Source organism: Setaria italica, chromosome IX (genome assembly GCF_000263155.2).
Source record: "Setaria italica strain Yugu1 chromosome IX, Setaria_italica_v2.0, whole genome shotgun sequence".
Taxonomy (NCBI): Eukaryota; Viridiplantae; Streptophyta; class Magnoliopsida; order Poales; family Poaceae; genus Setaria; species Setaria italica.
In genome coordinates this window covers 2,225,422-2,248,233 of record NC_028458.1, presented here as the reverse complement: position 1 = coordinate 2,248,233, position 22,812 = coordinate 2,225,422, and the positions used below count along the sequence as shown (strand labels likewise).

At 47.9% G+C, this 22,812-nt stretch overlaps 4 protein-coding genes across 5 annotated transcripts; 2 read left to right on the top strand and 2 right to left on the bottom strand.

Moving 5' to 3' along the window:
• The first annotated feature begins 5,718 nt into the window (after positions 1-5,718).
• On the top strand, positions 5,719-8,309 carry LOC101781991 (protein ALP1-like). 2 transcript variants are annotated; one of them, XR_215754.2, is made up of 3 exons: positions 5,719-6,632; positions 6,781-7,657; positions 7,741-8,309. XR_215754.2 is itself a non-coding variant. In XM_004981239.2 (3 exons), the coding sequence occupies exons 1-3, from the start codon at positions 6,033-6,035 to the stop codon at positions 8,199-8,201; spliced, it is 1,779 nt and encodes a 592-aa protein (XP_004981296.1). In that variant the 5' UTR covers positions 5,724-6,032; the 3' UTR covers positions 8,202-8,309. The 2 variants fall into 2 exon arrangements, 1 of the variants encoding a protein (XP_004981296.1); XM_004981239.2 differs by having other exon boundaries at positions 5,724-6,632; positions 6,940-7,657.
• Positions 8,310-9,038: 729 nt separating this feature from the next.
• Positions 9,039-14,256, bottom strand: LOC101778133. The gene is made up of 4 exons (XM_022823319.1): positions 13,998-14,256; positions 13,609-13,780; positions 12,058-12,715; positions 9,039-9,072 (listed from the first exon to the last, which is right to left on the bottom strand). The coding sequence occupies exons 2-4, from the start codon at positions 13,613-13,615 to the stop codon at positions 9,039-9,041; spliced, it is 699 nt and encodes a 232-aa protein (XP_022679054.1). The 5' UTR covers positions 13,616-13,780; positions 13,998-14,256.
• A 1,345-nt stretch (positions 14,257-15,601) lies between these two features.
• On the top strand, positions 15,602-17,302 carry LOC101782521. The gene is made up of 2 exons (XM_004981240.3): positions 15,602-15,716; positions 15,832-17,302. Exon 2 carries the CDS (start codon positions 15,927-15,929, stop codon positions 17,049-17,051), a length of 1,125 nt encoding a protein of 374 aa, XP_004981297.1. The 5' UTR covers positions 15,602-15,716; positions 15,832-15,926; the 3' UTR covers positions 17,052-17,302.
• A 3,090-nt stretch (positions 17,303-20,392) lies between these two features.
• On the bottom strand, positions 20,393-22,575 carry LOC101782935. Its single transcript, XM_022823104.1, has 3 exons — positions 22,293-22,575; positions 22,058-22,207; positions 20,393-20,622 (listed from the first exon to the last, which is right to left on the bottom strand). Exons 1-3 carry the CDS (start codon positions 22,550-22,552, stop codon positions 20,598-20,600), a joined length of 435 nt encoding a protein of 144 aa, XP_022678839.1. The 5' UTR covers positions 22,553-22,575; the 3' UTR covers positions 20,393-20,597.
• Between the last annotated feature and the right edge of the window lie 237 nt (positions 22,576-22,812).

The following is a 22,812-nucleotide window of genomic DNA, read 5'->3' as shown; positions in this document are numbered from 1 at the left end:
GGGGGGTGGGGACTACACACAGAGCGGTCAAACAAAAATTTATTTTTTGGGTTTTGTTTTTCGCTTCATTTCGTGGGCTGGTTTCATTGTTCCTTTGATTTCGGCCTAATACTGTCACGACGCTAGCTGCTCGGCCCAAAACTTTCCTACTCATTTGACCAAGTGTCATATCCCCTGTATGTGTCTGGGGAAACTGTTGCTGAATCTGATTTCCGCAGTATCTATCTACGAACTTTGTGAAGCCAGTGACGTCTCTGCGCAGTATCTAAACGGCTCAACATCTCACATCAGGCGGTCGCTTTTACAGGTACACCGGCCCACGAAGAGGTTGCCTGGCGCGCCGATCGGACGGTTCTGATCCACATCAAATCCCTGCTGAAATAGCAACGGCGGCGCGGCTACCATCTAGCTCACAAGGCGTCACCCGGGGACCTGCTGCTTCCACGGTGACGTCGGTGAGTCCAGTTCTCCGATCCTTCCTGAACTTTCTGGATCCCTGTTTGGCTGCTTGATTCTTATGTTGGATGTGCATTGTGCAGTACACAATTTGTCTTACGTTGCACGGCGATTTTAGATCATTTGTAGAAGGTAGAACCCGAGATTTGCGGGCTTAATTATACAGATTCTTGTAGGCTACGAGCGAGTGTAATTTGTTATGGTCTGGAGATGATCCGTTGTCCCGTGGCCGTGTTATTTAGCAATTAGCAGCAATACGGTCGTGATGTTTTCTACTTCTGTTACATGTGCTATGTGGATGTAATGTCTTGATAGATTAGCTTCGGTGTTAGTAAACATGCAGCGGTGCTCATTAGCATATGCCTCCTAGCTAATGTGTTATTTGATATCATGCGTCCTAGTAGTATGGATCACTTGTCCTCGCTGCTATAGATATTTGTCGTTGCTTTTATTGCTCTTGTTGTTATTCTAATGTCATCTTGAATCTCAATTTGAGGTTTTACCCTTTGTTAGTTGGATACCTTGTTGTGGGGTCTTGAATTTTACTTTACTTCTTGCAACTGTAGATTCTAATATCATTGCCTTCCTAGGAAGATTGAAGGTTTGTTAAAGCGGAGAAGATGGTTCTGAAGTATGTAGTTCTGAACTTCCTTGTCATAAAATGCAAAAACCATTACTTATTTGATAAATTGTGTCAACACAGGACAGAGCTATGCCGTTTCAGTGGTGCCAAGATATACCCAGGAAAGGGGATCAGATTCATCCGTGCCGACTCTCAGGTAATCTTTATGTTTCTAGGATACCTATAGTTTAAACTCAACAGAACCCTTTCAAATTTTGATTTAAAATCAGCCAAAACTGTCAACTCAGCCTAAAACTCGATTTTCAGCTAAGTCTAAAATCCCAGCATTCCCACAAACTTCGAGACCAAATATCTCTCAATTTAGCTCGAATTTGTGCCTAGTGACTTTCTAGAACTTTTAGAGGGTAGTTTGAACTACAAGTGTTACATTGGGAGATATGCAACTTCATTTTAATTTTTCCGAGAAAAACGCGCCTAGACCTCGGCTCCTCGCACGCTTGCACGTTCGTCCGCGACGCTAGAGCGCGCGCTCCGCGACACCCAGAGCGCCGCCGCCGCTTGGTGTTGCTCCACCGATGAGCTCGCCTCGCCCAACCACGGCCACGATGAGACAGGACGAGGGCAAGCTGCCCAGTCCTGCACCGTGCTTATCCTCTCCCCCTGGCACGGTATCTCCTTCGCCCACTCCGTGCCTTGCCCACACTTGCCCGCGGATGCCATCGCCCACCATGACATCGCTGGCCATGGGCCGAGCTCCCTCCGCCAACCGGCACCTTGGACATGACCCAACAGTGCCGCAGCTCGCCAATCCCTTTGCACGGCAAAGCCGCTCTAGGGCGCTTCCTATCTCCCCAGGCCAATCGCCAGGAGATTCTCCTCAAAGCTCTGTGCTATGCAGCCAATGGCACGCCGCGAAGCTCCACTAATGCCCGGCTGCCCTGTCCTTCTCCCTCCGCTCCCCTCCGGTCCCATCCGCTAGCGCCAGAACCCCCGCCTCACTCCCCCGCTTCGCCCTAGCCTCATAAAAGGAGCAAATGCATTGCAAGAGACGCTCCCTGCGCCATTCCCCTCCACCCGCTCCTCTGCTTCCAACGCCGGCGAGCGAGCCCGCCATGGAGCTCCCTGCTCCGCGTTGCCCTGTAACAACTCTAGATAAGCTAAACTTGGTTAAGCTCAAATAAGTTGCTTAGACACTAATCTAGCAAGTGAAAAGTCAATTTTGCCGTTAATTAGCTCAAAAAGAGGATTGATACAAAACTTGAATTTTTATATAAGAACTTAAAATTTTGTTAAACTAAAACTTGTAGAGTTTTACCTTTTTAACAACTTTTCTTATTAACACTTTGTTGGATTGAAGTGGAAGAGGTTCAAAAACTAAAATCAAATCTAGAGTAAATCAAAGTTCCTTTAAAAACTCAGTGTTGAAACCAGAATTGATTAAGGTTCTTTGGCAATTTGTAATTTAAATTCTAGACCAGATTTTAGGGTAGGGTTTTTAACAAAGTTGTAGATTAAAACCTGGTTGGTTAGACCAGTGCGGTGGTACTTGATGACATCGCTATCCTCGACACCAGCGAGCTTGTTGCGGTTCTCGAAGAAGCAATTGGTGTACTTTCGGAGAGTCTTTTTTCTTCTAGCGGATGTGGCCGAGGTTGTCGGTGTTGCCAGGCCGGCGTAGGTAGCCTGGCAGTTTTGGGTAAAGGCTCTAGAGAGCTGACACCACGAGTCAATGCTACCTGGCTTGAGGTTTTCCAACCACAGGAGGGGCGCAGGGCCCATGACCACTGGGAAGTAGGCGGCCATCTAGTCGTAGGTGCCGCCTGCAGCCTTAACCGCGGTGCTGTAGGTCCTTAGCCAGATGCTAGGGTCAGAGCGGCCATCGTACTTGTTGATGGCCGGCTTGAAGGTTCCGGGCCATTCCACAACTTTCAGTCGCTCGGTGAAGGCGGCGAAGCCATCGATCGCCATGTCTTCACCGTCATCAAGGTTGTAGGCGACCGGTTACACCCGGAGGCGGTCGTCGTTGCCATGCTTGGGGTGGGCGTAGGCATTTTCTGGCATGCCATGTTGGTAGTCGTAGTCAGTGCGGTGACGCAGTTCTTCTTCATGGCGTTTGCGATCCTATGCTTCTACGTCGCGAGGGAGCCTGTTTATGGCCCCGAGGGCACCGTAATCATGATCATACTCGGTGCAACGACGGAGCTTGGATTCCTCGCGCTCGTGGTGTCGTTTGTTTAGGTCGTCGCGTACGTCGCGCCCCTCGCACCCATTGCGGAGTTGTTCCCGAAGGTCGGGCTGGCGGTCCCCTCTACCGCGGTTACGCTGGTCATTGCGGTTGCTGCGGTAAGGAGGTGGGTCAGCTCCGTTGACCGGTCGATTTGCATCATTGGGTGGTGGGCTGGCATTGTTGGCCGGGCGATTTGCATCGTTGGACGGTGGGTTGGCGCTGTTGACATTTTGTTCCACCTCCTCCTCGCAGACGGGGTCTAGCTGACCTCCTGCATGGTTCCGCGGTTGCCATGATGATGGCCAGATCTGCTACGAGCAGTCCGGCTTCGGGAGTGCCGGGTTGATGTGGATCTGGATCCAGACGACCGGCTGCACGCTTGGTCCTCGAGCTGGGCGTTGGCGGTGCGAATACGGGCATGGAGCCGGCGAGTGGCATTGGTTTCCGGAAGGTGATCTGATTCAGCGAAGACTGCCCCAAGGTTGGCTTAGGGGGTGTTGAAAACATCGTGGCCAACATTCTCGAAGTCCCTTTGCAGGTCCCGAGCACACAGAGGGCACCGGCGTCATCTGCGGTCGTGATCGCGGTGAGCTTCGGCATCGCCTCCTTCTGGGGGAAGCTGGCGTTCTTGATCTACGCCAGGCGCGTCGTTGCCCGTGGGGGGCAGCTATCGATCGAGACCATGTTGTTGCGGCTGGGCCTACTGCGTGGCGTTGGCCTGCTCCTGCTATCGGCGGCACGCACGGTTGGCATTTAGTTGTTCACGCCGTCCTTCCGCCAACTTGATTTCGCCATCCACGGGTGGATCGTCGGCGAAGACCACGATGGTTTCGCGATCTGGTGTGGTGGAGTAGTTGTCGCCCTCTTCCATGTAAGAGTTTGGGGTTAAGGTGATGCGAGGCACCTGGAACACACCATAGTCCGGGAACTAGGGGGGTTCTGGTGTTCCTTCAGATCAGATCTGAAACAGGTTGGGCAGCCGTGCGGAGAACGAGCTGGCCAAGTTCTTTAGGCTGAAGGGAGCGCGGGGCGGACCCTGCGCCGACCTGGTAGGACACAGTGCCTCTTCAAGAGGCTGATAGACTCCGCGATGGCACTGCTGATGCGATATTGTCCCGCGATCAGATCACTAGGTGTGGGTGGGTGGGTTCTCGGGAGGAGGTTGGGAATTCCCGTGGTGAGAGTGAGTCTGCCGACCTGCTGAGACAGCAAGGTGACAACAGTCGGCTGGAGAGCCGGTTCCTCCAACGCAGATCCATCGGACGTGGGTTCGGTGGAGAGTGCTAGGTTGACGGCCGGAGCGGCGGCATCCACTGGCATCGTGCCAAAGCGAATGTTGATGGGGTTGGTGATGAAGTCCTTCATGCCATTGGGGAAGACGACGCCGGTGCCATATGCCATCGAGCTGCACCGAGATCTCACGATCTCCCCTACCTGGCGCACCAACTGTCGAATTTAGTAGCCCGACAGTCCACTAGGAGGTTACCTAGGTGGTAGATTTGTAGGAGAGGGGATCGCAAGATCAAGAACATGAGTCAGTTCTCTACTAGTGAGGTGTCGGCTGATCTGCGCTCCTGCAGGTAGTAATATTTGTTCCATGTGGCCATGTAAATGAATCTAGGCAGAGAGATAAGGAATATACAAAACTACAATCAATATTGCTTCCTTTTATTCAAGACAGTGGCATCACGGCTTGCTTTAGAGCCTTCCTGCATCCAGACTACGTTTAGAGATATGCTTTGCCTGCGCCTAATTATCTACCGTTTGTTGTGGCTGTAGTTTTGCTATGCCGGAGATGGAGTTGGTGGGCTTTCCACGTCCTTGCGCGAGGCGTCCGAGATGAGCAGGTTCACGTTTTTCATACTAACCGTATCTATTGTTCTACATAGATTCTGTAACTTGAGATGACTGGTATTGGAATTTGGGATCAGAGTATTTGTTTAGCACTGCATTTTCTCTGGTGTATAGGACTGCTCTAGGGACTATTTTTTTCTTTCTCGTGTGATATCTGTGGTATTTCTTAAGGGGGTGTTTGGGAGGGGGGTGCTAAAATTTAGCACCCCCATTTTAGTCACTTTTAGCCTCTCCTCCTCCCAAACACCTAGGCTAAAATGGAGGGGCTAAATTTTAGCCCCCCCATAATCCATTAGCCCTTCAAGAGGTGCTAAAATGGACTACAAGTGCTAAAAGTGGTCCCCCTCCTTCATATTTCCACCGGTACCCCCACTCCCTTCCCCATCCTGTCTCCTCCCACTCCCGCACACGCGCCGCCACTCCCTTCCCTCCCGTCTGGATCTCGCCCCCTCCTCCGCTCCCTCCGCCGTGCCCGATCCGCCGCTCCCTCCGGCGACGCGCCTCCGCCGCCCCTCTGCCGCTGCGCCTCCGCCGCCCCTCCGCCGCGCCCTCCGCCTCACTCACTCCTCCGCGCCCCTCCGCCGCGCCTCCTCCTCCGCATCCATCCGCAGCGCCCCCCCTCGCCTCTCCCTCCGTCGCTCCCTACGCCGGTTCCTCCGCCGCTTCCTACGCCGCTCCATCCGCCGACGCGACTCCGCCGCCCCGCCGCCGCTCCCTCCGCCGCGCCCCCTTTGTCGCCCTCCTTTTCCTCCCCACCACGCCGCCTTCCTTTCGTCGGCTCGTCGCCACTCCGCCGCCGCTCCCTCTGCCGCGCCCCCTCAGCCGCGCCTCCTCCGCCGTCCGTCCCTCGCGCCCCACTCCACGCCGCGCCCCACTCCGCCCCAGCTTCAGATCTAGAAGCAGCGCGTCGTCATGGACGGCAACGGCGACGACCACTTCTCGCAGCCGGATCCGGCCTTCCCCTCCGGCGCCTTCGACCTGTACTCCCAGGCGGATTCGTATCAAGGACCACGATCCGGGATGCAGGCCTTGGATCTGAACTCCCAGGTCGACGAGTTCCCCGCCTTCAGCTCGTACGCCGACATCCTCCGGAGTGACCACGGCGGAGTTGCTCGAGGGGGCGGTGCTCGCACACCCGGGCTTCGCGTGGCCCACAATGGCGGCGGAGACAGCAGAGGAGGAGGCGCCACGAGAGGTGGCGGCGCAAGTGCTGACAAGGGTCGCGGCGCCGGGGGGAGCAGAGGATGCGGCGCCGCGAGAAGCAGAGGTGGTGGTGCAAACCGTGTCGGCGGCACTGGCGGTAGCAGAGGTCGTGGGCGGGCGACTAGGAACCTATTCATTGGTTCCGCGTCTGCTGGTGGTGCTGCCGGCGGCGGTGGACGCGGCGGTGGACGTGTGGGTGGCCGTCGTCGACGTGGAGGCAGTGACCATGAAGATTATGTGTATGCTGACGAAGGATACGCGCCAGAGGTTGCTGATGGCGTGGAAGTGATATTTCCTGGCTCTTCAAAGGTAATTATCTAAACCTGAAGTCCTGGAATGTTGAATGTTGATTCATTTGAAGCTCCGCTACTGAACTTGATGTTTGTGATAATCTGAACATTCGTATTCAGTAGTGTGAATATCTGTTGACTGATAATCAGATGTTTGTATATGTCAGCTACTCAATCCTCCCAAGTACTTTACACCTCTTAATATGAAATGCTAGTGTGCTGGAAGACTTGCTTGGTTTGTTTACTATACATATGGTTTCAACAATGAATATGCTTCTTCGTTTTACTGGTCATATTATTTGGGAAATATGGTTACATGTGGTCAGGATCCATACCTCATATTGCACTGTCGTAAGAGGAATCGGGAGTTCGTCCAAATGATGTTAACACTCGGTATGTACTACGAATCTTACATACACAAAGCTCCAAGGAGGGTTGCATCAGTGACGGGCATTGAATGGGTAACAGAAACATTATCAAATCCGACCTCTTGTTATAACATGTTTAGGATGAGTTGCCCATTATTTAATCAACTTCATGATCTATTAGTTGACTCATATGGTTTGAGAGCCACTCGAGATATGTCAACAGTGGAGGCCTTAGGAATGTTCCTATGGATATTAGGTGCACCGCAGTCACTTAGGCAAGTTGAGGATCGATTTGTGAGGTCGTTGGAGACAATAAGCCGTACGTTCGACAAAGTGTTAGGCACTGTTCTTAAGCTAGCAGTACATAATATTAGGCCACAGGACCCTGAATTTAAGACGGTGCACAAGAGATTACTCAACCCTCGGTTTGCTCCGTATTTCAACAACTGTATTGGAGCTATTGATGGGACACACGTTCCAGTCGTGGTGCCAAGTGAAAAGGTCATGCAATATACAAACAGGCACGGGTATACCTCACAGAATGTGTTAGCTATTTGTGACTTCGACATGAGGTTTACATTTGTTGTTAGTGGATGGCCAGGATCGGTCCATGATATGAGAGTGTTCAGTGATGCCATAGAAAAATACGGTGACAAGTTTCCACATCCTCCTACAGGTACACTGTTTCTATATGATAGTTTTTTTGCCTATATGTTCTCTAGTTTGTTTTTACCTAACAAGTTTGCCTTTTGTTTGTAGGCAAGTTTTACCTTGTTGATTCGGGGTATCCAAACCGTCCCGGTTACCTATCACCTTACAAGGGTACGAAGTACCATCTACCGGAGTTTCGTAATGGTCCAATGCCCAGAGGTATGCAAGAGACCTTTAATTATGCACATTCATCCCTTAGAAATGTTATCGAGAGGTCATTCGGAGTTTTGAAGATGAAGTGGAGGATACTGATGGGTATACCAAGTTTTCCAATGCACAAGCAAAGCAAAATTATTGTGGCTTGCATGGCAATTCACAATTTTATCCGAGAGAATAGTGTTGCCGATAGGGAATTTGATTTGTACGATTGTGATGAAAATGGTGTCCCAATGCCCGGAACTTCAAACCGCGGAGGAGGTGAGACAAGTACCCAAGTAGAAGAAGAAGATAGCAACATGAATGCATTTCGAGATGAAATAGCTCATGCCTTGTACAATAGGTCTAGATAAATTGATTTCAATGTTGTAATGATAATGTATTTGTAGTTTAATTTTGGAGTTGTTGGACATTGTAATAGACATAAAATTCCCTTCTTATGCACTGGTGTATGACTGAAAGAGAAAGAGAAGAAGAGAGTGAAAGAGAAAGAGAAGAAGAGAGTGGAGAAGAAACAAGAAGAAAGGCATAGCGCTTTGCATGCATGCAGTGCAAGGAGGAGAACGGAGGGCACGGCACAGCACCGCACCGCTATGCACGCATGCATGCAAGCAGCGCCAGCGAGTGGAGCCAGCGCAGCACGCATGCATAGCAAGGGGCGCCAGCGAGTGGAGCCAGCGCAGCATGCATGCATGCAAGGGGCGCCAGCGAGTGGGGCCAGCGCATGCATGCGCGCGGGCGGGAGGGGCAGCGCGCGCGGGCGGGAGGACAAAAGCAGGGGTATGGTAGTCATTTTCACTATTAGGTGCTAAATTTTAGCCTCCCATCCAAACACCCATGGGTGCTAAATTTTAGCCTCTTTTTTTGAGTGGGCTAAACTTTAGCTCAAGGCTAAATTTTAGCCCCTACTCCCAAACAGGCCCTTAGCTTGGAGCACAGTGATTCCTATATTTTCATCTCCTTTGTGCTAGAACATGGCAGGTCCCTTTGCTTTAACTTGACAAATTCGATCCATATAAACAATGTTTCAGTCAGTAGGGTAAAGAATTAGAATGAATGTGCAGAAATTAGAATGAATGTGCAGCGCAGTTCTGACTTAGGTTAATTGCTAACACTTAAATTTTATCAAGACATCGTGTAATGGTCTGTTTCTTTACTGCTTTAAAGGATGCCTGAACCATAATGATATCTTACTTTTTCTTGCCACATGCTGTATATGTGCACCTGAGGCAGGTAAACAATGAATCTTATTTTGAGAATCTTTCTTGCCTGCATATCTTTTGTTGATTGGGATTCCTACTGTTACATCAAGGTTCCTTCATTCACAAACAATATAGCAATGGCTCTTCTGGAAGATATCTGCATCTTCTGCTTGCTGCACTTATTGCTATTTATTGACTATATTTATCCTCAAGTTGTAGATTGATGGTCTCTGGGAGCACAGGAAGAAAAGTGGACTTGCAAAGAAGATTGAGCTGGTTATTTCTTCCCCTTTGCAGGATAAACGTTATACAACGTTATGTTATTATTTCGTTTAGTTTGTGGTGTTGTGCTAATTCCAGTTGGTAGACTGAGAGGATCATTGGGATGCCACAGCGACATGATCTGCACACGAAGCTTGGAGTTTGGAGAGTAACCTCTAAATCCATATTAATTTGCAACTTGGCTTAAGCGAAGTTATCTAGAGAGCCTATTTTGGCGCTTTGACCTGATAAGGTATACTGGTCCTGATATGAAATTTAGGAGGCCCCATGCATCGCACTTTACCATGCTTCATGAGCAGCAATGCTGTCCGGCTGAACTTTGGAAACTAATTAATTATCAGTCTTGCTTTGTTTTGTTTTCTATTACTTCTATGCAGAATGTATGGAAACTAATATTCCCTCCTATCTGGCTGAATTCTTCCAATTGTAAGTTACATTTCTTTTATATGACAGCAATAATTTTATTTATGCTTAACATATAATTTTTTGTTGTTGTAGGTTCACGTGTCATGGAGGAAGGGGGTGTTTGGGAGGGGGTGCTAAACAATAGGCACCCATCTTAGCCAGATTTTAGCCCCTTCCTCCCAAACAGAAGGGTTAAAATAGGGGGGCTAAACTTTAGCCCCCCAAAAATCCATTAGCTCCTCCAAGGGGTGCTAAAATGGGCTAAAGGGGCTAAAAATGGCCCCCCTTATCTAAAATTCCACCCATTACCCCACCCATTGCCCCTCCCGCACCCCCTTCTCTCTCCTCCGCTCGGCACCCTGCCGCACTTCGCCTTCGCCTCGCCGGCGAGGGAGCGAAATGGACGGGTCGGCGCGGCGTCGCAGCCGGCAGCAGTGGCGCCATGGGCGCAGAGGAGGAGTAGGGCGCGAGCAGCACAAGGGGAAGTGCTGCAATTTTCGTCAGGAAGAAGTGGAGGAGGGGTAGAGGAGAGGAGAGAAAATAGGGGTAAATGGGTCTTTGTAAACACATGTGCTAAAATTTAGCCTCCCACCCAAACATCCCAAAGGGCTAAAGTTTAGTACTCTATTTGAGGGGCTGAAGTTTAGCACTCTATTTGAGGGGGCTCAACTTTAGCCCCTTCCTCCCAAACAGGACCGAAGCAATGCATAACTGATTCTAAAGAAGGAAGGCTATGGTGCATACCTTTTCTTACTATGTGCAATATTAAAAAGTTATGGGGAGAATTAGAATAATCTTCACTTCCTTGGTGCAATAAACTTTATTTGCTAGATAAAGGTCTTGGAATTATAGTTTTGTAAATGTATATGTTTTTCTGGTAACTATATGAACATGATTGGCATTTTATCACACCATGAAAATTCATGTTCATGAGTTGACAATTATAATAGGGTGTGCATGCATCTACCATTTGAGGTGGATGGAACAAGTGATTGTTGCTCTTATGTTTACTTACTAGTAGAAATGCCCGTGCATTGCTACGGGTCCTTACTTGCTCTCACGTTATTATTTGCTTGTTTCTAATATATTAGTTTCGCTTCACAATATGTTGGTGCGTTGTCCCTAGTAGTCCTCCTTTTGCAAGTATAGTAGTAGAAGACATTTGTGGGTGGTTTGGTGCTATCTGTTTATTACGTGGGACCCACACATGGAACTCGTGCGTTCCGACGGAAGCGGGAGCGGGCAGCTCTGAGTGGCATACCACCATTCGGAGTCCCATTACCGCGGTAGAAGGCGACCTACGATGGGAGCGGCGTCAAGATGTATGACGGCGCAACTGTTGTTGGGCTCCGTAAATAGAAACAAAGCTAAGGATGAGAACGATTAAGTTTGAAGGCTGTATTTTTTTTAATACAAACTTTTACATACGATCTCGGATGAATACAAACTTTATATCAAAATTTTAGAGCTCGATGAGATTTTATAAACTTTGGAGTTGACAACTTTTTCATTCGAGATCGTTTAGTAGTCCAAAAATGTGTTATAAGTTCAGAAAAGAAACACATTTACCATGTCACCACACTTTAATATTATAGCAAAATGCCCGTGCATTGCTATAGTAAAAGATTAATTGTGTTTTTCAAACTAATGATATTGTGCGCGCATTGTGTTTTTCAAAGGAGACCTTTAGTCTCGATTGGTATTTCCAATCTGGACAAAATGCCCCGTTCATCTCCAAAAGTTTTCGTGTGTGTGGGTGGTGATCAGATGTGAGACTTCCAACCTGGACAAAATGTCCCGTTCATCTCCACAAGTTTTCGTGTGTGGGTGGTGATCGGATGTGAAATTGTGGTTTCAGCCAACCAACTTACAGTTCGTGTTGGTTCTATCTTTTTTCTTCTTCTTTGTTTTGTGGTCATTTTGTTTTGGATATGGTATGATATAAGATGAGATTATGTTTCAGTTAAAGTATAGTTTGAAGGTCTTGAGTACCTCAATTTTTGTCCATGTAGTACAAGCATAATATACCGTACCAGGCAACCATTCCAATTTTTAATATTAGAGTATATAAGGATTATATAAGCAAACCCGCAACATAGTGGACAACTGTATAAGCGATTTTTAAGGTTCCTTCATTCCTCCCATCCACTCCCACCACCCGCACATCAGGCGCACCTTGCACACCTCCCATCCACTCCCACCGCCCGCACACCATGCGCACCCCACACACCAGGCTCCCCGCCGCCGGCTCCCCTGCTCCGCCGCCACCTCTCCGCTGCCCACCCTCGCTCCCCGCCGCCCGGCTCCCCCGCTCCCCCGCCGCCGCCTGCTCCCGCCGGATCCCACTAACACATCAGCAGCTACAGATTCTCTCTCATGCAAAGGTACATTGTCAATGCACTCCCTATCAGAAGATTTTTTGGCCGCAAAAGAAACATTGGACCCATATGCAGTCCGGATGAGGGATTTCGCAGAGATTTTCTCCACTCTGTTTGCATATTCAAGGCCATGGGTAGCTACTACTGATGCTACCCCTAGCATATCAAGAGAAGCAGCATTTGCCTCGGGATTCCATTTCTTCCCAGATTTTGCTCCGAGAAAATTGCTAGCAGGTTGTTGTTGACGAAGGTCCAAAACTTTCTTGACTTCTCGGAAACTGTCTGATTTATGATGCTTGTAGTAGAACTCAACACAGTCGGCAGTAGTTTTGTGCATAAGGAAACTGGAGATCTTGGAGAAATTCTTACCAAATTTAGCAAACATCTCCATAAATATTTCCTTATCTTCTTGTCTCCATGGATTTATCATTACCCGCTCCTTCTCGACTAAAACAGGGTCATCAACCAAGCCATTCTTGCTGACAAACCTTGAGCGTTCCTTCTCTCTCTCATCTATAATCAGGGCTAGCATTTTCAAGTAGTTTCTGCAGCGCTTAATCAAAAATTCTGAAAATAACTTGCTTGCAACATCTGACATTTCTGCAGTCGAGAATGTACTTAAATTACCAGCTGCAATAAAAGAAGGAATAGGCCAATACGGTCTCAAAGGACAAAAGCATGTGATGGAAGCTAGGATATAAAACCCATTCATATAAATTACGAAAGCAAAAGGAACTACCAGAAATAGAGAAGCAATCTACAAAAAAATATCAATACAAACAAGTGCAACTAAGAATTCAGTACATAAATGCTTGGGTTTAAAAATAAAATTGAACTTAAAACACATAATTTTCATCACAGCAATAAATAAACATATAAAGTTCAATGTTTTGTTTTTGTACTCCTGAACCGTACAGTTTCCACCTGTCATAGCAGTGCCAGCCAACACTTTGGTTACCGCATAGAAACATGTCACTCTGTAAAGACTTCCCACAAAAAAATCTTATACTATCACATGCATGACACCGTTAAAAGATAGCTAACATGAACCTGAAAACTTGTTAAACAGGAATTGATATTTTAAAACAGGGGTTGATAACTGATAAACCAAACATGAAAGGAAGAATATTTCCACACCCATTCTCTCTAGACCTGATGTTCACTGGAGTAAAATTAGTTTTGTAGATTATAACGATGTTAAGGTTTTTTCTCATACATGTTTCACTTCACCTAATTTACTTGGGAAATAAGGAGCAAGTATCATGCTGTCAAGACTACAAATACAAACCAGTAAGAAGTAATATCTAATTCGTCAAGCTAATTAGCTCAAAATGAAAATAATCCTTGTAAGTTTCTAAACAATCTATCATCACAATTCACAAGCTGAGCAGGAGTTAACATCGTATGAGAACTAATAAAAGCTCAAGCAGGAGCAATACATAACAACTTAAATGATGATTAAGTTAAAACTTTTAGATAGAAGGAGAACTGACCAGGCATGGCCGCGTTGCCTCTGAGATCCAATATGCGATGTCCGGTTGCTCTGATCAATGCGCTTGTTAAGACTTTGAGTGTTGTTTCTTTGCAGAAAGTAGTCGCAGATCCTCTTTCCACAAGTGACGATATTGCCTTGAACTTTAAGGTAAGAGAATCTGCTCCTTCAATCTGACTTGATGCCAATAAATCAAGGTGAGGTGTATCAGGAGGCAACGATTTAAATAGCGATTCATTCATTACTTTGGCTATATTATTATTGGCAGATGTAACTGAACCGAATAAGCTATACTTCTGATCATGGTCTGAGCATTGCGTCACTGGTAGGTCATCACTGATTTCTATTTTGATGGAATCAGAATTAACATGGCATGAAGAAGTTTCCAACCTATCATTGTGCATATCATTTTGAGACCCAGCTCCTTCAGAAGCTTTCAAATGGGCTAAGATCAGCAGCGGCACAAGACCGGAACCTCTGCAACTCCTGGAGATACAGCACTCTTCTGAGGAAAGTGTTTTAGCATTACGAACTGGAGCTGGCTCGATTTCCATCATATCAGCACCTTTGACATCACAATCCTGCACCACAGGTGTGGCTTGGGAGATGGAATGAGCTCCCCCGGTTCAAAGTTTGCAAAGCGTCCCCGTCGCGCCGCCCTCCGCCAGCGCCGGCTCCAGCGCCGGCGGCGGCGCCCTCGACCCCCGCGCCGCCGCGCCGCTCATCCTCAAGGCCCTCGCCCTCGACCTCCAGGGCCACCGCCTCCCCAGCGCTGCGCGCCCTAGACGCCGCCCTCGCCCCGCCGCCGCCGGGCTCGACCAGGCCGCCGCAGATCCGCTTCTTTTTCTCTGTTTAAGAGACATTACCCGTATCCGCATCCCGAATTTTAAGCCCGCGATTTCGGGTGTAAATTGGCGAGGTGGGATTATACCTGGGTGAGCGGCTTGCAATCCCCGCCGCCTCCAGGCACGCGACGCTGCGGCCGCCACTCCATCTCCGTCTCGGCCCTCCTCCGCTTCCTCACACTCCGCCGCCATCGACCCCCCTCCGATTCTTCCTCCGCCACCTTCGCACCCGCCGACCGCCGCTCCACCATCCCTTGATTGACCCGACGGACGGCGACTGTGAGGTGCAGGCGGCGCCCCCGCTAGGGGTCCGATGAGGCCGCTGGGGAGGACTGCACCGCCGACCTCCCTGAGGAGCTCCTTGCCCTCGTCTTCAGCCTCCTCAGCTCCGGTGACCACAAGCGCTGCTCACTCATCCGGCGCCAGATCCGTCGCCGCCTCCAGCGCCTCATTTGCCGAGGTGGGGAGGGGAGAGGACCTCCCTTCACACTCTCCCTCCTCCCCCTCTCCACGGCCGTGGCCAAACCCAAGACGCCGGTCGGGTCCGGGTGCCGTGCTGGCCGCCATGGTGAGGAGGAGCGACGGTCGGCGGCGCTACAGTCAGGCGCGAGAGGTGGATGGAGAGGAAGCTACAAGCGAGAGCACAGCAACAGCGGCCGGAGGGGAAGGGCGGAGAGGGAGCCGCGGGCGAGAGGAGCAGTGGCAACGGCCGGAGGGGAAGGGATGGGAGGGAGGCGCGCAGGTGGCGGACGGGGGGAGACGGAGCACAGGCGACGGACGGGAGGAGACGGGGCCTATGACAGGTGGGACTCACGACGGATGAAAAAAATTGGCGGAGCGTTATTCAATGGACTGCGGGTTGATTATCAAGAAGTTGAGGGACTTTTTCGCAAAATGACCACGACGGTTGAAGGATAGAAACATCCTCTCTTTAATATTAGGTATAGATATTTAATTGTGACACGGTAGGGATCGCGCGCGGAATGTTCTGGTCAGCTGCATGCTGTATCCGGTGAGCTCGGTGCGGCCAACCTATCAGGCCAAAAAGGGCCGATTGTTTTGCTCTCGACTGGGCTTCCGTGGGCCTAACCGGAGCCAATTTGCTAACGGCCCATGAGTTCCAGCTCCAGCGGCCACCGGAAACTTCCTAGGGTTTCCTACCTTTATAATCCATCCCCCCTTCGCCGCCCCCATCCATCCCCCCTTCTCCTTCTCGCTTCTCGGTCGCCCTCAAACCGCCGCTGCACCATCTTCGATTGTATAGGTGCGTAATCCTCTTTTATTCTCCGTTGCCCTGGATTTGTGAATTGAGTTGCAGTAGGAGGATTGGGACTGATTGGTTTCTATTTTAAAATCGATGCTTCTTCAAATTCAAATAGGACGCATCAGATCCACGAGTAATAATCCGGGAAAATTGAGTCTTTGTTCACCCGCTGGTAGTCGAGAACAAGAAGGCGGCGAGCAAGGAACGAGGATGCCAAAGCGGCGGTGCGGTGAACGTGATGGCGGCAGTACGGCGAAGCCTCGGAAGCCGCGCCTTTACCTTGTCTGTGATGACTGGGACTCTGGATACAGCATCCGCAAGTTGTCGTTGCCGGCCGACTCAGACGAAGGCGCTGTGCAGGGCTTACCGACTCTTTTCTGGCGCGTGGTGGCGCCGCGTGAGGATCCCCACCACTTCACGTCCGCCTTTGGCACCAAGATCATGGGGGGGGACGCGATCATTGACGTCCGCACGCGGTGCGTCCTCCCAGGCCCTGAGTCGAACGCTCCGGCTTTTCCCATCTACTTCCCCGTCGGTGACGATAGGATATACGTTCTGGACTCCGGCTCCATGGAGATCTGCCATTTTCCGCCGGAACAATCTGATGCTGAATCTGGTGGTGGTGAGTCATCGCTGTATGAATATGGTTTTGATAGCAAGGACGTCTGGTTTTGGCACGACCTACAAATGCCGCCGTTCGCTATAATGGACGTCACCTCCTATGCCATGCACCCCCACAGCCATGGACATACCATCCTCGTCAGCATCAAGAGTGAAGATTTAGATGCGGCCACATTCAGCTTTGAAACGGGAGTCAGTGCGTGGAATTTTGTCGGTGATTGGACTTTGCCATTCACTGGCCGTGGACACTATGAATCTGAACTGGGAGCCTTGGTTGGGCTCTCCAAGGAGAAGGAATCCTTTGGGTACATCTACGCCTGCGACGTGCCCAACACCAGCAATCGTCCCCCTGCTTGGAAGCTTAGCAAGAAGAAGGTGTTCAGCAAGAACCCAGCTGAAAAGCATGTAAGCGCTAGCCTCATCTACTTGGGGTGCCAGCGCAAATTCTGCCTTGTGGAGTGTGTCTTGGTTAAGGAAGACAAAGCTTGTCAGGAGGTCAAGGAACACAAAGATGATCAGGTGCTGCTTGAGAAGCCAGAAGGCACATGTGTGCCCCAACACAGTCGCTACATGTATCGTTTGATGACCTTCTCCCTCAAGTATGACAAGATGGGTGACTTAAGGATTCGACATCGTCGGGTTCGATACTACAAGGTGCCTAGTAAAGTATCAACTGAATGCATCTCTCAGGATCCTGTGGTATTTTGGCTGTAAAATGCTAAAATCATGTCATGATGATGAGTTTCTATGTTTTCAATAAGGTGAATGTTTCTTTTCTGTGTTTTATTTAATTTACTGTACTCCCAAACTTCTATAATGAGGACCCCTTGCTATGCATTCACTAAGGTGTTAATGTGTGCTTTTCTATGTTTGAAATTAATGTGTAATCATAACTGGTGATTCTACAAACCCTTTTCACTCGGGTGTTTCTGTGTTGCTTTTCTATGTTTTAGCTTAATGTGTAATATCAACTGTGATTGTGTGAATCCTGCTTTCATGTGTAGAGTCCTTGACAACAATATGGAATCCATGCATCGGTTTTTACAATTTTTTGTAGGGTAACCACAGTTTATACAGCAAGCCTATTAAGTATGCAGGGAGGTGCTTCAATACACGCTTGACTCTAGTATAGAAATGCCTCAACCTTGTTATGATTTTAATCAATTTCTTTTACCAGGTGATGTTCCAACATCTTGTTTGATCTACCATTACACGCGTTTCATTCTGAATCTGAATTTGTGTTCTCAGAACGAGTGCAGGTGGTTGGCCATGAAAACAGTCAGTTGAAATAGCTTTAGACTCGAAAGGATTGCACTAAAACTTACAAGCACATCCAAGCAGTTCATGTATGTCTTCTAAGTAAAATCATGGCTACAGTATAATGATGTTTTGTTGAATATCAGTCGTGGTTTTGTATGTTTCCAGAGCAGCTTATATTGTTCATTGATTTCATTTTGAACATCTGACTGTTCAGTGCTCAAATCATCCTGCTTTGTTTGTAGATTGCTTAAGATCGGTTATGAAATTGCATCAGATTTAGCGCTAGAAATAGTATATTCCTCTCAAGCCGTCAGTTCAAAGTTTTCGCCTTGAAGGAAGTGAAATGGCCTTTTCTGTTGTCATGTATAGCACATCAAACACGCCTTCCTTTTTCCGCCTCGCTGCTGGCTGCGCCATTCGTTTGGGTGCTGCCCAGATAATCAGATTCCACATTTTTTTCGTTTTAAACTCAACCTGTTTTATAATTATGATATGAAAATGAAATCCACAGCAAGCCTTTTTGGTAAAAGAAAGAAAAGGGCTAACCACAATTAGCAGAACACCAAGGATATTGTACCGAACATTCGAAACTTATCTTGGCTTGCATCAGGGACAGGAGAGCTTAAGACAACAGTTGTTTTCTTTGTAATCATTGGGGTATTTCAGTAGATGGCGGGGCCATCTCTTAATAACATGCAGAGCCTGATGGCATCTCCGGTGACTCCGTGCATTGTGATGGTGTCACAAAGGCTAAGAAAGTGTTGAGATGAGTATTAGCATCCTCGATCGGCTTCCCACCGAACGGACTTGCCACCCGCTGCCTGCGCGCCTGCCTCCTCTGTGTCCCGGAAGAGGCAAGGAGAGATCCACGACCACGAGTGGCCTAAGCCTCGGATGCGCTGCCTTTTGCGACCACCGCTTTGGTGTAAGCACGTCCACGACATCCGCTGGCATGGGATCGGCGGAACCGGCATGTGCAGCGTGGGCAGTCGACTGGCGGTCGCAAGCACGAGGTGGCGGACCCGCTGGGCGAACGTGGCGGGCGCCGTGGCGCGGTGTCAGGCTGCAACAGGCAAGGCCGTGTCGTCCCCTACGGTAAGGATTAAGGAAAAGGGTCAAGCTATAACTTCCTTGCTGCCTTCCACCTCTGTTCTTCCTCCTCTGCTTATGTCGAGTGGCCTTCTTCTGGTCGCGGTCCTGTGCTAGGGAACCATGGTGCAAATGTGGTGAACGCCGTTTGAGCCGGTTTACCTCCACTCGCGGCTGTAGCAATGTCTGCTATTCTTCGTTCTTCCATCTGCCCGTGCGTATGGGAAACTGAAAGGCACAAAGGTGCCTGTACTTCGAATTGTTAGATTTAGTCCTACATCAGAAATTGATGGTGGGGGAGCACAGCATATTGATGGGGGCAGTCCTCGTCCATCGTCTTTTGAGTTGAGTTAGGCGCAAGTCTTCGTTATTGCAGGCTCTGGTGGACTTGGACCTAGTGGGACGCCGTCTGTGGGTATAACGGGCCGGACCGGATTCTGCTGCGCACTCTAATACAAAGAGTGATTTTGGTTTCTAATAGTAGAGACATATAAATGTTAGATTTGAAGACATAAACAGAAATTAAATGATCAGGATCCATAGTGAAATGCAGATCCATAGTGAAATGCACTGAAAGAGTGTACTTCTGCTTCGTTTTTAATGGTTACTTGGTACCTTTCTCAATGAAACGACATTGTCTTTTATGAGCACTAATGACTCAAACATCATTATGAGTACATTGAAAGTACATGTTTGTTGCAAGGAGCTTGTTTTTGTTGCAGAAACATGTTTTTAATTGTTGTCTATAGTACTCGTCTAAAATCACAATTATAAGTTACAACAGATTTCAATGAGGAATCAATGAACATGAGGCTCACATGTTTAGTTAGGAGTATTAAACATAGACTAATTACAAAACCAATTGTATAGATGGAGACTAATTTGCGAGATGAAGCTATTAAGCCTAATTAGTCCATGATTTGGCAATATGGTGCTACAATAAACATGTGCTAATGATGGATTAATTAGGCTTAATGAATTAGCCTCCATCTATGTAATTAGTTTTATAATTAACTCATGTTTAGCCCTCCTAATTAACGTCCGAATATTCGATGTGATATAAATTTTAATCCGAACTAAAGAACCAAACACCCCCTAGACTTATATAGGTTTAAATGACTGAACGAAGTGTATCTTGTAGTAGGGTGATAAGAATTTGTGCCGAATTATAAATACCTCATTAGAGCTAAATTGGACCTCCTCTTTTTGTTGTGGCTGAAGCGAGTCACTTGCATACAAGTGAAGTAGGCAAGTGGCAACATATCGATGTGATATAAATTTTAATCCGAACTAAAGAACCAAACACCCTCTTAGACTTATATAGGTTTAAATGACTGAACGAAGTGTATCTTGTAGTAGGGTGATAAGAATTTGTGTCGAATTATAAATACCTCATTAGAGCTAAATTCGACCTCTCCTCGTTTTGTTGCACCTGAAGCGAGTCACTTGCACCTGAAGCGAGTCACTTGCATACAAGTGAAGTAGGCAAGTGGCAACATAACACAACTCAAGCCAGTCAACTGCAATTGATGTTGGCCAGGTTTAGTAGTATAGTATGAACTGCGAAGCACTGTAGTCTGCTGCTCTACACTAAAAGCCCTGGAGATTGAGTGCAAATGCTCAAGAAAACTCACACGTGCATGTCCATATGTAATCCTAATGTGAATGCCTAAGAAGAGAGGAGAGAGCTATGCATGGTCTAAACCTGATAGCGAATTTCCCAAGACGTACTATTTATGCACATAATGCATACAATTGCAAAATAGTTTAATTTGCTCATTACAAATACAAAAATCATCGTCTTGGATCTTGAAATCAACAATACTACATGCTATTGTGCAGACAGGTCCATATATTAAAAAAAAAGAACGAACTTCCTCATGGAGAGTAGTCATTTGCCATCTTCAACCCTCAAATCCTAGATGCCTGCAGCCATCTAACAAATGAACAAATTGTGTGTTATGAAAAGAAGCTGCAAACAAGCTTTAATGAAATGAAAACTAGACTACCTACAAATGCAAGCAAAACAGCCAGATGGTGAAAGTAATTAAGAACACAAACAAAAGGAAAGCATCAGTGGAGAAAGTTTTGTTCAATAGTATGAAGCAGGAGAAAAGAATGGAAAGATGGCTATCGGGTTTGCAACACAATAAGTAATATATGACAGCATGAAATCAGAATTAAATCTTACAGATATATGAAAGAAAGCATAGGCGAGTGGGGAAGACAATTCCTTCTTGCTGCCTTTATGTGATCAAAATGGCTATGGAAACAAATACCGTGAAACATCTCCAGTCAATGACAGCAGTCAATGACAGCAGTCTTAGTGCAAGAGCTGAAACCCTGACTGAACAAGAAACTATCCAACAAAAGAATCAAAGCAACCTTGGACAGAAAGTAAAGAGCAATTGGTATACCACTTTTTTCATCAGCCATATTAAACAGATGATGATAGTATTTAGGGACATATCGCAGTTGCATGGATGTGATATGTTATCAAATTCGAGATGAAGAGCTCAATTCCTAAAAAGCCTCGTATTTTGAAAGATGCAGCTGGTGGAAATTTTAGATGGACATGTTATCATAATAGCTCTTAGGCTTTTATTGACATCAAGTCATCTTGTTGCTCAGAGCTCCGTTTTTTGGCATGACAGCATCTAAGACCTTAAGAAAACTGTGAGAATGAATTCATGTTGATCGAGCTAACCAGACGTTCGACTGACACAAGCTAAGATAGTTATCTTTTGGTGGACATCAGTAGTTGTCTGAGGGATTTCAGCAATTCCAAATATACCAGCATGTACCATTTCTGCCGGCATAAGTTTTTATAGTTATGTCTCCCGGATAACAAGTTTCATATTGTGGAGACTTTCAGTAGTATGTGACTAGCAAATTGATGAGTTATACATAAAGTTCATTTCAGGAGAGCAGTTAACGAAAACAACTGTAGAGCTGGAGTATTGCACAATCTATAACCTTGATTAATAAATGCCCATGAAGATGCAAGAATCCCACATTATCTTGGAGCACTGAGGACAAGTGCATACTGAATTCATGAACGCTGACACTGTATAGATTTCCAAGTTCACTGGATAGAAGCAAGAACTATCCTAGAATTGTTCGAGTTTTATAAAATAACTGACAAACTTGCCTTGACATGTCCTGTAATGAGGTATGTTTTCAACTTTATATTTCAGATAGCAGAACCTGAGAGCTAAGTAATGGATATTATAGCAGTAGCAGCCATATGCCTGAGAACTAAGCCTAAACGAGCATGCACACATGTTCAGGTAATAGACGAGTAACACAGATCCAAGAAGAAATCACACCAGATTCGAGATTGTTAGAGAAAGAGAGAGGGGGTTACTCACCGAGAATAGTTGGAGCAGAAGGCACGAGTGAAGCTTATGTTGGCTGGCTCCAGGATGTGGTCGTCCCCTGTGTCCTCGTCCTCGTCGCGCCTTCTCTTGGTCGGAGAGAGTAGAAGGAGGCGGCCGGGGACCTGGACTGACTCAACAAGGCTGGAAAAACGAGGATGAGTAGGAGAAGGGGATGAGGTGGAGATAGCTAGGGAAGGGGAGCTGGAGGAGGTGGCGAGGCGCACACCTGGATCTCGTCGCACTCGCCGCCGCAGCACCGCGAGGGAGAGGCGCCGTCTTGTTCGGGAGCGGAGCGACGGAAGGGAGAGCGAGACGCGGGCCAAGTTCCCGGGGTGAGGTGACCCACGCGGTTTGGCAGGGTTTGGACCCCCGTGCTCGCAAATGCAATTTTTGGCGCACGACGTGGTTCTTTTCCTGGCGCGGGTGTGCGTGTGCCGCTCCCCTGGGTGAGGATTCCCTGGGTGACGACGTGAAGTTGCTGGGCATTATTCCCAGCTCATCGGCTGCCGGATCTCTCGGTGACGACGACGATGCAGTTTCTGTCGCCGTCAACGACTCTGCACGCGTGCATGCATGCATAGAGAACGAAAGCATTAGACATGCATTGGAGTGCATGCATCAGGATTCCATGACAGCATAGAACTTATATAAACCCAGATAAACCTACTGCCAATGGCGTCGTGGCCGTGATGCGTCTGTTAGCTTCGAACCGGTGTGCTTGACGCCCGGCGAGCTCGCGATGACTA

Excerpts from the sequence above, each read along its gene's own strand:
- LOC101781991 (XM_004981239.2), top strand. The coding sequence starts at position 6,033 with ATGGACGGCAACGGCGACGACCACTTCTCGCAGCCGGATCCGGCCTTC. Across the intron at positions 6,633-6,939 it reads TATTTCCTGGCTCTTCAAAG|GATCCATACCTCATATTGCA; the intron begins GTAATTATCTAA and ends ACATGTGGTCAG. Across the intron at positions 7,658-7,740 it reads GTTTCCACATCCTCCTACAG|GCAAGTTTTACCTTGTTGAT; the intron begins GTACACTGTTTC and ends TTTTGTTTGTAG.
- LOC101778133 (XM_022823319.1), bottom strand. Across the intron at positions 9,073-12,057 it reads TCCGGCGGGAGCAGGCGGCG|GTGCACATATACAGCATGTG; the intron begins GCGGGGGAGCGG and ends TACCTGCCTCAG.
- LOC101782521 (XM_004981240.3), top strand. The coding sequence starts at position 15,927 with ATGCCAAAGCGGCGGTGCGGTGAACGTGATGGCGGCAGTACGGCGAAG.
- LOC101782935 (XM_022823104.1), bottom strand. The coding sequence starts at position 22,552 with ATGCCCAGCAACTTCACGTCGTCACCCAGGGAATCCTCACCCAGGGGA. Across the intron at positions 22,208-22,292 it reads GCGAGTGCGACGAGATCCAG|CCTTGTTGAGTCAGTCCAGG; the intron begins GTGTGCGCCTCG and ends TCGTTTTTCCAG. Across the intron at positions 20,623-22,057 it reads TTCTGCTCCAACTATTCTCG|ATGGCTGCAGGCATCTAGGA; the intron begins GTGAGTAACCCC and ends TTCATTTGTTAG.